The sequence below is a fragment of the Megalops cyprinoides genome, chromosome 7 (genome assembly GCF_013368585.1).
Source record: "Megalops cyprinoides isolate fMegCyp1 chromosome 7, fMegCyp1.pri, whole genome shotgun sequence".
NCBI classification, from domain to species: domain Eukaryota; kingdom Metazoa; phylum Chordata; class Actinopteri; order Elopiformes; family Megalopidae; genus Megalops; species Megalops cyprinoides.
In genome coordinates, this window is record NC_050589.1 from 36,907,856 (window position 1) to 36,924,163 (window position 16,308).

The window sequence follows — 16,308 nt, forward strand, 5'->3', positions numbered from 1 at the left end:
TGGATTTTTGGCAGAGCCTGCGCTGTCAAGCTAGTGTTTGTAAGCTTGGAATATACACCTTCTGACTCAAAGCCAGGTAAAGCAGGAATTAGCCAAACTCTGAGGTCCACACACTTCTCTAGTCTTATGAATAAAGCTGTTACTCACACAGGTAAGGCACAGCGTGTTTTGAAAGGGGTGCCACCCCTAGGGGTGATATACAAGCTCCATTACTTCTCCTTGTGAGTGACCTTAACACACAGTTTGGGTGGTTGCAAAATTTGTGGATTGAGGTCCTGTACTAATCATGTGGCTTCTGAACATGCATTCACTCTCTCCCAAATGATGAGGCTGAACACACGACAAACTTGACCAGCCATACCCATACTGGAGGTCAGAATTTAGACTTACCATTCCATTGTACCATTTACCATTTAGACATACCATTTAGACCTAGCACTGATTCACACCTGGTGCACCAGGTGAGGTAATTTGCATTCAGATAGTTTTTGTCCTTTTGTTTAATTAATTAACTGCCGCCCTCAAGGGCTGAAGGGACCCATTCCAGATGTGCTCACAAGTTAAGTGCTTAGCCAGCAGTTTGCAGTCTGTTTCAGGGCTATTTAGATGTGGTCCTGGAGGGCTGCAGAGTCTACAGGCTGTCCTTTCAGACAGACAATTAGATCACCTGATTAAACAAATCATAATCTCAATTGAACCAATCTACCCCATCAACCCCACCCCACCCCCTTCAAGTCCTGAATGTTTGTGGTTTAAAGTGAAATGGGAAGTATATTGGACTACTGTCCCCTCAGGACTAAGGCAATTGAGTGATTCTGATTTATAAGGTCCTGGCTGTACTCTCTCTCTCTTCTCTGTCTCTCTCTTCTGAACTCCTCCATGCTTTACAGCTGTTTTGCTGAAGGCTGCCCTGGTCATCTGACTTTACACAAAACATGTGCTATAGACCGGGGCAGTGTAGAGCAAGGGGGGATGAGAGAGATGGGGGGGGGGGTGTGGGAGGTATGGTGGAAGGGAGGGATGAAAAGAAGTGGGGGAGGGAGGGAGGGAGAGAGTAAGAGAGGGAGAGAGCCATAGAGAGGAGGGAATAGATGTCAGATAGCCAATGACATACTAGGGAGTAGAATTTGGAGGGCTGTTAGTGTTAATCTTGAAATAACAATTGCTTCAACTTTTTGCAAAGGAATTAAAAAGACAGGAAAAGGAAAACCCTGGAGAAAGAGTCCAAAAACCAAGGTGAGGGGACAGGTTGGGGAGACATCCAGGTCTGGAAGGAACGACAGTGAGAGGAGGTGAGCTAAAGATCTTGGGATGTTGGAACAGAGATAAAAACTCTTGTTTAGTGGTGGAATACTCACTCTCTCTATATTGTCACTCACCTTTACCTCACAAATTAAGGATATACAGTGTTTTGGGCCCGTAAGAAGGGAATGGTGAGTGACTGAAGCACAGGAGGCACAGAAAGGAAGAGAGAGAGAAGGAGGGAAGAAAAAGGGAGAGAAGAGGAAGAACTTTTTCCCCTCCTGACCGGTAAATTATTGATGTGCATGTTCCGGTACGTCAGACACATAAGAGCCGGGTAGTGGCTCAGGTTTCCACCACAAAAAGTCTGACAGTCAGCGGGAGGGGAATCAGACAGAGAGAGCAGGAGAGGAAGAGCAGGGGAGGAAGCATGAGCAGGATGAACGCTCTCCAGAAGAACCAAGGGCACACGGATCAGTTGCTGGGAGCCATGACAGACATGCTGACCTCCTTGGTGCTGCCCAAGCAGCAGTGGGTGAGTGAGCCTGCTGGGTTGTAGTTATAGCACATTGCTATGCTCACATTTTCCGTCTTTTATATCTGCAAGTTGGCATTACTTATTTGATATGTATATTTCCTTGTATCGCTCCAGGTCAGTGTCCAGTTTCATTGATCCAAATGCAGTGAAGTGCTTTTACAGTAAAGGCCTGCAATGTATAGCTACAATGAGGATTGAGATGATTGATTATCATTAAAACCTGCACAGTGCTCTGTTTTTCTTGTTTCCTTCAAACTGGGAGTATGAAGTCTGCACCAGGCACTCTGTAATTGTAATCTGTATCTGATCACATACCTCTGAATACATACTTAAAGCAAAAGCAGCCTTGCGCAACCACCGCTGTGGAATGGTAAATGTGATGATTTCGTAAGGTTATGTGTCTGGAATCCAGGATTTCAAAACAAGGTGGACAGGGTGCACTGCTGGGGAAGAACACAAATCTTACTGGTGGATCACCTCCCTAAACAAGAAAGATCAATTCAGGGTGCAGTTTATAGGCTGCCCACAGGGGGTGCCAGTTGAGAGATCCAGAGATCCAGTTGAGACAAGGCCAAGACCTTTTCTGGGGTAGAAAGGGGCACAGAAAAATATTGGGAGAGAGGACAAAGGGATGGGGAGAGCAGGATTAGGGCAAAGACAAATCGATGGAAAAGAGAGAGCAGGGAAGAAAAGGAGAGGGTAAAAGAGAGAAGTGGGGAAGAGTGGGAGTGGGAGAAATAGACAGTACGAGAGAGCCTTGTGCTGATAAAGCAGATGGAAACTGCAAGAAAAGGAAACTGAGAGCAACAGAGAGAGTGGTTTTGTGCCCGCGTGTCTGTGTGCGAGGGAAAGAGAGAGTTTATTGCAGCTTTATAAACACATTAGCCTGCTGGTTTGTCCTTAGCACTTGAGAGGAATGTTGGGCAGGCTGACAGAAGAAACAGAGACACACTGACTGAGACAGTACAATGCACTGATTAAGGCAGCATGTTGTAAACAAACACACTCAGCTCAGCATGCCTACTGTCTCACTGCCAGTCAACACTGTGTACATGGTCTGAAGCCCTTAAATCTGGGAAAAATGCTGAACAAACCCAAAAGAATGACTTATAACTTTACGGGAACCTAGGTAATCTTTTCCTAAATCTATTTTCAAACTCATTTCAACATTATAGTGGAAAGAAAATGTATTAAAACTGCAACAAGTGATTTATTGCAAAATGATTTATTGTCAATGCTGTCCAAAAGCCTAATCTGAGTTGCAGAATATTTTTGTACTATGAGAGTGTAAAGGTTTTTGAAGAAGAATTCGGATTGAAGCTTAGGTTAAAAGTGATATTTACTTTAAAAATGTACAATTCATACTTTAATACAATCTAAGCCCTTCTTCAGAGATTTTCCCATGTAGTTTTGTACTGTGTTTTTACCCACAGCATTCTCTAAACATGAGAATTGAGTGGCTTTCACAATTGCTGAAATTGTCCCCCAAACTAAATATTTGGATATGGAAAATAACAATGACAGCCAAACCGGCAATATTTATTCCAGAGATCCAAAAATATGGTGGCTTCAATTGTCTGCACAAATCTGCTCATGTCTTATAAACTGCAGTGGTTGATTTCACCGTGTTGTTTTTGGCTCAGATGTGTTGAATTCCTTGTTGAAGGAAAGAACTGTAAATCTATGCCTGTGGTTTATGAGAGAGAAAGAGAGAGATGGAGTCACCCTGTTCTATCTGTACTGTAGCTGAATGGTATGCATCTTCAGTATGCATTGGGAATGTTAAATGGGGTAAAACATTTTACATTTATTTATTTAGCAGACGCTTTTATCCAAAGCGACTTACAAAAGTGCACACAGCAAGTATAGCGACAGTATGGGGACAGGACGTGTACAGTTCCACAATGAGACAGTTCTCAGCTGAGAGCAAGGTCTGTTTGAGGACACAGTACTATCAGATTTGTACAATTACAGCCTATAGGGCAACTAATAGGATACACCTTCAAACGGCAAACTTCAACAACTTCAAACAGCGCAATGAGCGTCAGGGCAGCAACAAGAAAATTAAAAAAAGCACAGCAATTTACGACAGCACTGATTGGGGGGGGGGGTTGTGCTGGGTCAACCCAGGTAGAGTCTGAAGAGGTGCATCTTCAGGCCCCGTCTGAAGGAATGGGGTGAAGGAGCTGTCCGTAGCGAGACAGGGAGTTCGTTCCACCACTGGGGAGCGATGTAGGTTAAACGCTGATGTCTGGCAGTGTCTGTGTAGGGCTGGATGAGTTCTTGGAGGTAGGCAGGGGCTGTCCCGTTGATTGCAGAGAAGGCGAGGGTCAGGGTCTTGAATCTGATCCTGGCAGCGACAGGAAGCCAGTGGAGGGATTTAAGCAGGGGAGTAACATGGGAGAATTTGGGGAGGTTGAAGATTAGTCGGGCAGCTGCATTCTGGATGAGTTGGAGAGGCTGGGAGGCCTAAGAGGAGAGCATTGCAGTAGTCCAGCCGAGGGAGAACTGTGGCATGGATAATGAGCTGCGTTGCATATGTTGTCATATGTGATCGGCAGGCCCGTGACGTGCGAGCAATGTACTCCTTGAAGTCCAGGTTGCTGTCGAGGATGACGCCCACTCTTTGCTGACTGAGAGAATGGTATTGTGGTGCCATCGACGGTGATGGAGAGGTCATGCAGGGGGGAAGGGCCGACTGGGATGAAGAGCAGTTCCGTTTTTCTGAGGTTCAGCTTTAGATGGTGGGATGACATCCATTTGGAGATGTCAGCCAGGCATGCAGAGATTCTTTCATTGACCTGGGAGGTAGAGGGAGGGAAAGAGAAAAAGAGTTGGATGTCATCAGCATAGCAGTGATAGGAGAAGCCGTGTGATTTGATAACTGAGCCAAGAGAGTTGATATAAATTGAGAAGAGTAGGGGTCCCAGTACTGAACCCTGTGGAACTCCTGTAGTGAGGGGGGTGGGTGCGGAGGTGGAGCCTTTCCAGTAGATCTGAGAGGATCTAGCAGTCAGGTAGGACTTGAACCAGGAGAGGGCGGTTCCAGAGATGCCCATCTCAGACAGCTTTGATATTAGTGTCTGGTGGTTGACTGTGTCGAAAGCAGCGGAGAGGTCGAGGAGGATGAGGACAAATGACAAGTCGGAGGCTCTAGCAGTGTGGAGAGCCTCCATCACGGCCAGGAGTGCGGTTTCTGTTGAGTGGCCAGTTCTGAAACCTGACTGATGGGGGTCCAAAAGGTTGTTCCTGAGAAGAAAAGGGGATAGTTGGATAAGTACTGCACGTTCCAGGGTTTTAGATAGAAATGAGAGAGCAGAGAGCATCTAAAGATTGAGAGAGACATGTGTTAAGGACTGATGTAGCAGACTCAGCAGGCATGATGGAGAAGGAGGGAAGGGGAGGGAGGGAAGAGAGAACAGTAGAGGAGAATGCAGATTGGGAGAGTGTGTGGAAGTTTCTTCTGAAAGTGAAGGTGGGGGGGATCAGTAGGGGGGTTGAGGGTGGAGGGGAGAGTGAGGGAGAATGATATGAAGTAGTGGTCCGATACGTGGAGGGGAGTCACCGTGAGGTGGGTTGTGGCGCAGCTCCTGGTGAACACGAGGTCGAGCTGGTTGCCGGCCTTGTGGGTCGCAGGTGATGGCCAGAGGTTGAGGGCGAAGGACTGGAGGACACTGGGCACACTGAAGATGTAGACTATGAGCACACTATAAGTACCGGCAGCCTCTGTGTTAACTAAATACCTGTGATGCTAATTAGCTTGATCAAACGAACAAAGTACAAACAGCTGGTTACAGCTGAGCACAGGTGATCCTAATCGATGATTAACACCACAATAGAACGAAACTGGTCACTGCAAACGCAAAGTCAATTACAACTACAGCTGACAATCATCAACAATTATGAAAGCAATACACTTAACCGTGTCCTGCGCAAACATGCCGCAACGCCAAGTAGATTTATATACTATTAAGATTCACCTTTCCACTACCATTAAGACATCTAGTTTCATCTTCTATTACAGGACAGATGACGCATGTAATCTTGCTGTCTTTTGTAGTGATGGGAGAATGAGTGTTTTGCTGTGGGGAGTCTTTTGATTGGTTCCTATTAATAAAAGTGATTGACAGTACATGGTGGATCTTGCTGTCATAGGTATCCTTGCAGCCTCACTGTCCCGTCACTTGTCTTCCGAAAAACAGGAACAGACTGACAAGTGCTAAGTAACATCTCTCCCTGTCGGTGTGTGTTAAGGTTTCAGAAACTAGTGAAGAGCGCCTCCTAGTGAGCGAAGAGGGGCAGAGTGCAGAGCAGGTGGACTGCGGTGCCAGGAGACTGGATGTGGAGCAGGGATTCACTGATGATCTGGAGAGCAGGGTCAGAGCAGAGGAAGGTAAGGAGAGATTGATGTCTTTTCTGTGCTGGCCCAAAGGACAGAACTCTGGAATCTCAAAAAAGGGGTTTGTTAAGGGGGTTGTTAAACTGCCTTTAAAAAAAGAAGACAAAAGGTTTCTTTGGAGCAGATTTCTTAGGGGAAATGATCACTATGAAAGACCAAAAACCTTTTTGAATAGCAATTACTTTTATAAAAGTGTTGAATTGGATGTAGCAACCAATTTTAAAACAGACTTATGAGGCCCCTTTACTCACTGTGTGCTTATTGCGTCCAGTGAAAGGATTTCCCAAAACCATGATCAGAGCCCTTACAGTGCCCTTATCTGTCTCTGACAGACTCCACTGTGCTTGTGCTGCTCACCTGTATGGTGTCCCTGACCAACTGACCAACCGATTCATAGGCCCTGGTGGACTCTGAACACAGCCATCTTACTAGCCAATCAGTGTGGAAGTGTATTGTAATCTCAGGTGTATATTACTTTGTTAAAAATTAGAATACATCAAGATAATGACCAACTGAAGGTTTACAGAACTCGTTATTAACAACTAACCACATATGCCCTTCTTGCTGAACTGTTGGTTTGTGTGTCCTTTCTTGATCACAGAAATGGAGAAAGGAGGAGGGCTCTGTCAATTAGAGATGGCAGAGTAAGGCTTCACAAACCCTTCAATAGATGGAGCTACACGGCATCAATCATTGGCTGATTTGTTCAAACAAGTCAATCTCTTGACTTGCTCTCCACAGAAATATATGATGACTTCTTTCATTTTGGCTGTCCACAACTTTTAATGTTAGTGACATGCTTTTGCACACCTGAGGAGAGTTGTATGGCAAGTGTGTTGGAGATGAACTAAATTTTATATACTTTATTAGCAAACTGACTAACAGACCAGTTTTGGCCAGATTGTCAGCCAACCTTTTAATAAAACACAAAAGTGATTTATAGAAGATGCTGTGTGATGCAATTACTTATTCCTCAGATGTGCTCTGTTAATGTACCACAGAGAAAACTGGAGTAGTGATGCACTTCCCAACAGTTTCCAGATGTGGAAAAGGACTCCCCTCACTTTTTTCCATCGAAGTTTTAAAATGTTGGTTGCAATCTTCCTGATTTAGGCCAGAAAGGCTTTGCGTGCATTCACATTTTCCTTGAGTGCAACAGAACAAAAGCAGCTTTGTAGCTGGAGGGGCGGAAGGGGGAACATGCTGTGTGTGTGTGTGTGTGTGTGTGTGTGTGTGTGTGTGTGTGTTTGTACTGTGTGGCAGAACCATGAACTGCAGAAAGGAACGTGGTGTACTAGAGAAAGCCAAGTGCTGACAGAGTTACTTCTCTCAAGCCAAGACCTCACATCATACACCACTGCCCCACTGGATGGATGCAGTATGGCTGCAGGGACTGAACCTTCTTCATGTCATCTCAGGTCAACTGGATCATATACCAAGTGCATAGTATATAATACCTCATTTGTTCATTTGATTATTGTTCAATACATTAGTATTGTATATCCATACAACCATGCTGATGATTATCAATGTATATATTACAGCCATCTCTGCAGTACCTTGTATGCATAATCATACTATTATCAGCAAGCAGTGTTGGATAGTTGTAAGGAGTAGGGATCTGAGTACTGACCTTCAGACTAGAGGGTTGCTAGTTTGAACCCTGTATGCTATTGAGGTACCCTTGAGCTGCAACCTGAATAGGTTCACTAAATTTCCAATGTGTAAAAGCCTTCCAAAATGAAGGTGACGTCTTTGCAGACAAAGGCGTAAATAATAGGTTCTGGGAATCCATATTGCAATATTTCAGATGTTGAAGTTCTGTATGCTATGTCATTTAAACACCACTGAGAGAAAGGTCTGGTCTCCCTCCTAAAGTCTTTTTGCGATTCAAAAGGATCCCTAGGTTCAGTGTGAAAGAGTGAGGGCGACAAATCATGTTTCTGTTAAACGGAGTGTGAGATTTTTTTCCAGTGGGCCCTGGCAGGGACACACAACCATGGCAGTGTGCCTGTGTCATAGGCGCTGTTCAGAGAAGCACACGTCCTTCTCTTTGTGTCCTACCTCACTCCTGCAACCCACTAACATTCGCCCTTCTCATTTTCCTCACAGAGAAAGTAATATTTCTTTCCCTCTGTCACCCTATCGTTTTATAAATCTCATTTCAGGATCACCACCCCCACCCCAACCAAGTACAATTTCTCAGTGCTATTGGCTAGTCTCAAAGCGAATGACTGTTTGACAACAGAACACTGTCATGGGTGACTATGTGTTTGGCAGATTTTTTAAATGTTTTCTTTTCTTTGGATGAATGCATAAGAAATACAACAACAGGAAGCTACAATGATTCTGAAACCAAAACAGAGTATGTGTGCACTCGGGGCTCTGGGTTTCCTTTTCAAGAAATTCAACCCCAGCTCAGCGGACCTGCATAGCGACACAACAGATGTATGAACATGTTTTCTAAATTGAGAGAACCAATTCAAGACAGCACACTCAGAGCTGGCCGCCATCCTTTCCCCTTACAAAGCAAGATGTTTTCATTTTGGCCAAAATTCAACTGACTGCAACATCAATTTTTAACTTGGAATATAGAATATAGAGGATTATTAAGAAATTTATTTAGTTGACCGTAGAACATGATGTGAAATAAAAAGATGTTTAAATAATGGAAAAATGACATTTTCTTCATTTTCTATTCAACTGTAAGGACATAATTGAATATTGTCTTAGCATTAGGTACAGTCTAAATGCAGTTAAGTGAATGTTTGCTAATTGTATAATTGTAGTAACCAGAGCATAACCTCATGAACCCCAAAATGTGTGGAGCTATTATGTGTTAATGATTTGAATGAATCATAATGTTTGCTATGGAGAGCAAAGTCTCTTGATTGGTTCAAATATCTCAGGAACTGACATCATATGGAAAATCCAACCATTATGGGTTTTGTGAATCCTCAATTTACAATCACTGGCTGATTGCACTTTTGCTAAAATGCAAATGCAAATCAACAACATCCACTTGCTCCAACCTACTATAACGTCAGATGACCAACATTGTCTTTTGTGGTCTCTTTGTAAAATACAGCAATGTATCTAAGGCTGATGTATAGTAAGCTCCAGTACAATCTTTGCTTCTTTGGCCTGCTGCTGATTTGATTTAAACTCATTATCCTTTACAAAATAAATTATTTTTTTCTTTTTCTCATTATTACCAGTGGTGGCTAATTATTTTTACATCGTACAATAAAGGGGAACATAGCTGGAGGTTAGTGTGTAGCTCTTTTTGGTTTATGAATCAATGATTTTGGTTTAGGAAGTATCATAACACGCATAGCAGCAACTCAGTGTCTGTATCTCTGAGATTGACTTGCCATATTAATTCGCCTTTACAATAATAACAACCAGCATGGCAAGACCTGAAGAATGAGTATGGCATAATAAGAGGGGAGGTGGGGACTTTCACACATGCTCGTGGAAATTACACACAGAGCGCTGTCATCACACACTCAGAGCTGCTTCTGAAATCAGTGCTAATGAGAGGTTCTCTAAGTTTAATTGGAACGAGTTTCTCTTTTCTGAAATGTGTCAATTATGATCTTTCATCTCTCTCTCTTTCTCTGGTAATTGACGCTTACACACTCAATCTCTTTCTGTCTCTCTGTCTTCCTTTCTCTTTCTTTCTCTTACTCTGTCTCTAATCCAGGGAGAAACCTTCACCAAGCATCCTATATGCCACAAAACGCTAATTAGTACATATTTACAAGACAATGCATGAAGCAATCAGTCAGAACATCAACACATCACTTTAAGGAACATGGGATGGCTCTGTGTGCACATGTGCATTTTAAAGAGCATCTGGCACGAAAGCGTAGACATTACATTTCCTAGTGATTATATTCATATTCCATTTATCCGGTATAAATGAACGACAGTCCACAAAACAAAAAAGTTTAAAGTGGTGCATTCTCTCATTTCCAAGGTTTCCTGTTTCAAAAAGGCTTTTGGAAAATGCAGTCAGAAATCTAAGGAGACCCCAGGGCTATGGTAACCCTGACCTTATATGGAGAACCCAGGGAAACTTTCTGGGTAGCATGGGGGTTGGTGTGCGGAGGGGGTGTGTGTGGGGGGGTTGGTTGTTGTCTGGGACTAGGCATTTTGGAGGTCATCCTCATTGGCAGTTTCACTGTCTGCAGGGCACTACTGTCTGTGGCCGGAATGACCAGTGCCTGGGGGATGCCGTAATGTTCACTTCCCAGGAATGATGCGTATGTGCATATATGTGGCACAATACACACGTATTTATGTTTTGTTCTCATTGGCCTTGTCATGGCATGACCGAGAGGCGATGGAAGAAAAAAATGATGAGGTCAAAAGATTTGATGATGATGTGATGGTGGTTTATTTTTCCCAAGCCCGTGACCGGTAAAAGTAACAAAAAATAATAATAAACTAACAATGAGGAAAAAAAAGAAAAAACACAAGCAAACAAAATGCAAACAATAATCACCTAAGCAGGCAAAAAGAGAACACATCAATTAAACTGCTGCTCTCAACACCCCTGCATTCTTCGCCAGCCTGTCCCCTACTAACCAAATGTAGGTCCTATAAAGGAAGTCAGCCATTTTGGACTAAACTAAGCAGAATAAAATAAATCCGTCAACTCAACAAAAGCCATAACCCAATAGATACTGGCAGACTGACATCACCCTACCACATCTAAAATGTTTCATAGGTATTTTTGCTCTTTACGACACAATACAACCCAATTATAAAAGATTAACAAGCGAACACTGGAAATTCCCCCACAGTCACCTCCCATGTTGGTCAGCCCAATTTGTCTGCACTCTCCCAATGTCAGGGCTCCGCCCCCTTAAGCCACGGTGTTTTTGTTTTTCCCTGTACCTGTGCTTTTGTTTCCCTTGTGTTCCAGCCCCGCCCCGCTCCCTGCCTGGTCTACGCCCACCTGATCTCCTCATTACCTGCACCTGCCTGCCTGCTCACCTGCATCCCATTGCCTCGTTACCCCAGCCCTATATCTTCCCTGCGTGTCTCTGTCTTGTTGCTAGTTCGTTTCAGTGATTTTTTCCTGTCTCGTCCCCGCATTAGTTCCCGTGATTTGTTTGCTGTCGCCGTTCCTGCCTGATTCCTGACTTCGTTTTCTGCCTGACGATTCGGATCTGTTTGACGCCATTCGCCTGCCTGGTTCCTGACTCTGCCCGCCCCGACTACCGATCCTGGATCTGCCCCCGGACTGCTTCCCTGTGTTTTCGAACCCTGCCTGTCCCTGTACTACGAACTGCCTGCCGATTCCAATTAAACGCTTGGATCCGTATACCCTGTGGTCCGCGTTTGTGTCCCGATCTCCGATCCTGACAGAACGAACTAGCCATCATGGACCCAGCGGACCTACCACAGCTGAGGACAGCCCTGGAGCTTCAAGGTGCTCTGTTGGGGGGACACCAGAACCAGCTGGACTCCATCGGTCGGTCTTTGGAGGGTTTCGCCACCAGCCTCGCCGGGGTCTCTGCTCAGCTGCAACAGTTGCAGCTCAGCGAGGAGAGCCGACCATTTTTGCCTGCTGCTGCCTACCCACCGGCTCCGCCCACATCTCCCAGCCTGGAACCTTGGCTGCCACCCCCCGAGTCATATGCGGGGGATCCGGGAACCTGCCGCTCGTTCCTCTCGCAGTGCTCCCTGGTGTTCGAGCTGCAACCCTCCACGTTCCCCACGGACCGGGCGAGGATCGCCTACGTCATCACCCTGCTGACAGGCCGCGCAAAGGAGTGGGGTACTGCTGTCTGGGACGCCGGCGCTCCCTTCTGTCGCTCATATACCGCTTTCGCTGATGAGATGAGAAGGGTGTTTGACCGCTCCAGGCAGGGCCGCGAGGCAGCAAGAGAGATGCTGCTGATTCGCCAGGGGCGCCGGTCGGTGTCAGATTACGCAATAGACTTCCGTACCCTGGCCGCCACCTGCGGGTGGAACGCTGAGGCGCAGTTCGACACCTTCCTCCACGGTCTCGCGGAACCCATCAAGGACGAGCTGGCTACTCGGGAGCTGCCTGCCAGCTTCGATACCTTGGTGGACCTGGCCATCCGCGTAGATCAGTGCCTTTCGCAGAGACGCAGGGAGAGAGCATCCAGCAGCCTGCCCGGCCCTGTCCGTGATCAACCCCTCTTGACGGCGGCTAGGAGCCCTGCACCACCACCCCCGGGAGCCCCTGAGCCGATGCAAGTCGACCGCACCCGCCTGTCCCCCGCGGAACATCAGTGGAGAATCAGTACTCAGTCCTGCCTGTACTGCGGGCAGCCAGGCCATTTTGTGGCGAACTGTCCGGCCAAGGGCCAGCGCTCACCCGCAGCGAGGGGATTACAGGTGAGTGTAACCCCTTTACACCATTCTCCTCAAACCCGTCCTCTGTTTTCAGCCACCCTGCTTGTCGGAGGTCAGAGCCACACTGTCTCCGTCCTGATTGACTCCGGGGCAGATGGCAGTTTTATCAACGCCGACCTGGCAGCCCGGCTACGCCTGCCCGCATCCCACTGCACTCGCCGTTGGAGGCCCACGCGATCACCGGGGCCCCTCTGGTCCGCGTGACCCACGCCACTCCCCCGGTGAACTTCCTCATCTCGGGCAACCACCGCGAGGAGATCGTCCTCAACGTCATCAGTTCCCCGCAAGCCGCCGTGGTCTTGGGTCACCCCTGGTTAGCTCGGCACAACCCCCACATTGATTGGGAGGGTAACCGAATCTTGGGCTGGAGCCCTTTTTGCCACTCCCACTGCCTTCGGGATGCCGTGACCCCTGTATCGCCGGTTGCTTCCGCTCCCGAGGACTTCCCGGACCTGTCGGCACTGCCGCCTGAATACATGGACCTGAAGCTGGTTTTCAGTAAGTCCCGCGCCACCTCGTTGCCTCCTCATCGCCCTTATGATTGCGCCATCGACCTGCTGCCCGGCTCGTCCCCCCCTCGGGGGTGCCTGTTTTCCTTATCACCACCGGAGACAGAGGCCATGAACAAATACATCCGAGAGTCTCTCGTGGCCGGCCTCATTCGCCCCTCCTCCTCACCTGCAGGAGCCGGATTCTTCTTCGTGGGGGGCCTCAACACCATCACCATAAAGAACCGCTACCCCCTGCCTCTTCTGTCGTCCGCCTTCGAGTCACTACAGGGCGCCACCATCTTCACGAGACTCGATCTCCGCAATGCATACCACCTGGTCAGAATCCGAGAGGGGGACGAATGGAAGACGGCGTTCGACACCCCGTCCGGTCATTACGAATATCTGGTCATGCCATTCGGTCTGACGAATTCCCCGGCTGTTTTCCAGTCCCTGGTGAACGACGTCCTCCGAGACATGCTCAATCAGTTTGTGTTCGTTTACTTGGACAACATCCTGATCTTTTCTCGCTCCCTGCCTGAGCACGTACAGCATGTCCGCCTTGTCCTACAGCGTCTGCTCGAGAACCACCTGTACGTGAAAGCGGAGAAGTGTGCCTTCCATCAGAGCACCACTTCCTTCCTGGGCTTCGTCATCACGGCAGGTAGTATCCGTATGGACCGGCAGAAGGTCCGCACAGTCGAGGAGTAGCCTCGCCCCACCTCCCGCAGGGAGCTGCAGCGATTCCTGGGATTCACCAATTTCTACCGTCGCTTCATTCGTAACTACGGCACAGTAGCGGCTCCCCTCACCGCCCTGACATCTATCAACAGAGTGTTCACCTGGTCTCCGGCTGCTGAGGAGGCGTTCCGCGACCTGAAGGCTCGTTTCACCTCGGCGCCTGTCCTGACCCAGCCCAACCCCGCTCGTCAGTACGTGGTGGAGGTGGACGCTTCGGACGTGGGAGTGGGGGCTGTCCTGTCCCAGCGCTCGTCCGCTGACAACAAGCTCCACCCCTGCGCCTCCTTCTCCCACCGCCTTATGCCCACCGAGCGTAACTACGACATCGGCGACCGGGAGCTACTGGCCATCAATCTGGCGCTCGAGGAGTGGAGGCACTGGCCGGAGGGGGCGAGTGCTCCGTTTTTGGTATGGACGGACCACAAGAACCTCGAGTACGTCAGATCAGCGAAATGCTTGAATCCCTGGCAGGCCCGCTGGTCTCTCTTTTTCTCCCGTTTCGACTTCACCCTGTCATACCGTCCGGGCTCAAAGAACAGTAAACCCGACGCCCTCTCACGCCAGCACGCCCTGGCCGAAGACTCCCAGGAATCCAGCACCGTCCTGCCAGCACGATGTGTTGTCGCAGCGGCGCTGTGGGACGTCGAGACCGCCGTCCGCACCGCCCTCCAGAATGAACCGGGTCCCAGCTCTTGTCCCCCTAACCGCTTCTTTGTTCCCCAGTCCGTTCGTTCCCAGGTCCTGCAGTGGGGGCATTCGTCTAAGCTCGCCGGCCACCCTGGAGCCCGCCGCACAGCGGCGTTCATCGGTTCATCGGCGGTTTTGGTGGCCCACCATGACAGCGGACATCCGGAGCTTCACCGCCGCCTGCTCGGTCTGCGCCCAGAACAAGACCTCCACCCGACCTCCTACTGGTTTGCTGCAACCCCTGCCTGTTCCCAGACGGCCCTGGTCCCACATCGCCCTGGACTTCGTTACTGGCCTGCCCCCATCCGACGGTAACACCGCTATCCTCACTATCGTGGACCGGTTTTCCAAAGCCATGCACTTCATACCCTTACCCAAACTGCCCTCTGCCAGGGAGACCACTCAGCTACTCATTAGCCAGGTGTTCCGGCTGCACGGTCTACCCTCCGATGTGGTGTCCGACCGTGGTCCCCAATTCACGGCTAACTTCTGGAAGGCTTTTTGCAGGTTACTGGGTGCCACCGTCAGTCTGTCCTCTGGCTTTCACCCCCAGTCCAACGGCCAGACCGAGCGGGCCAACCAACAGCTGGAAACGGTGCTACGTTGCCTGACGTCTCAGGAGCCGTTGGCGTGGAGTCAGCACCTCCCCTGGGTCGAATACGCCGTTAAATCCCTCCCCTCTGCTTCCACGGGGCTATTGCCCTTCCAGTGCAGTGTGGGCTACCAACCTCCCCTATTCCCGGCCCAGGAGGAGGAGGTGGGGGTCCCCTCGGCGACGGCGTTTGTCCAGCGCTGCCGTCGCACCTGGAGACGCGCACGCACTACTCTGCTCCGCTCCTCGGCTCAGGCTAAGCGGTTTGCCGACCACCACCACTCCCAAGCACCCCGCTATCGCCAGGGCCAGCGAGTGTGGCTCTCCACCCGGGACCTTTCCCTCAAGGTGGACTCCCGCAAACTGGCTCCCTGCTTCGTCGGTCCCTTCCCCATCGCTAAAGTGATCAGCCCCACGGCGGTCCGGCTAAAGCTCCCGCTCTCTCTTCGCCGTATTCATCCCACTTTCCACGTCTCCAAGATCAAGCCTGTCATCTGCAGCCCCCTCTGCCCTGCTCCCCGGGCTCCTCCGCCGCCCCGCCTGATCGACGGAGCGGAAGCTCACACTGTGCGCCGCCTGCTTAAAGTTCGGCATCGGGGCGCGGTCTACAATATCTGTGGACTGGGAGGGTTATGGTCCCGAGGAGAGGAGCTGGGTTCCTGCCAGGGACATCCTGGATCCGGCCCTGATCTGGGACTTCCAACGCCGACACCCCGGTGAACCCGCTGTGACGCCTGGAGGCGTCCGTAGGGGGGGGGGTACTGTCAGGGCTCCGCCCCCTTAAGCTGCGGTGTTTTTGTTTTTCCCTGTACCTGTGCTTTTGTTTCCCTTGTGTTCCAGCCCCGCCCCGCTCCCTGCCTGGTCTACGCCCACCTGATCTCCTCATTACCTGCACCTGCCTGCCTGCTCACCTGCATCCCATTGCCTCGTTACCCCAGCCCTGTATCTTCCCTGCGTGTCTCTGTCTTGTTGCTAGTTCGTTTCAGTGATTTTTTTTCCTGTCTCGTCCCCGCATTAGTTCCCGTAATTTGTTTGCTGTCTCCGTTCCTGCCTGATTCCTGACTTCGTTTTCTGCCTGCCGATTCGGATCTGTTTGACGCCATTCGCCTGCCTGGTTCCTGACTCTGCCCGCCCCGACTACCGATCCTGGATCTGCCCCCGGACTGCTTCCCCGTGTTCGAACCCTGCCTGTCCCTGTACCATGAACTGCCTGCCGATTCCGATT

At 49.2% G+C, this 16,308-nt stretch overlaps 1 protein-coding gene across 1 annotated transcript in view; it reads left to right on the plus strand.

The window, feature by feature from the left end:
- Positions 1-1,621: 1,621 nt before the first annotated feature.
- The window catches only part of arhgef25a (Rho guanine nucleotide exchange factor (GEF) 25a), a 73,188-nt gene continuing 58,501 nt past the window's right edge, over positions 1,622-16,308 (plus strand). Inside the window, exons 1-2 of the mRNA XM_036532803.1 lie at positions 1,622-1,777; positions 6,035-6,173. Of these exons, the coding sequence (XP_036388696.1) occupies positions 1,673-1,777; positions 6,035-6,173 (244 nt within the window). The 5' untranslated portion in view covers positions 1,622-1,672. The remainder of the gene's footprint in view (positions 1,778-6,034; positions 6,174-16,308) is intronic.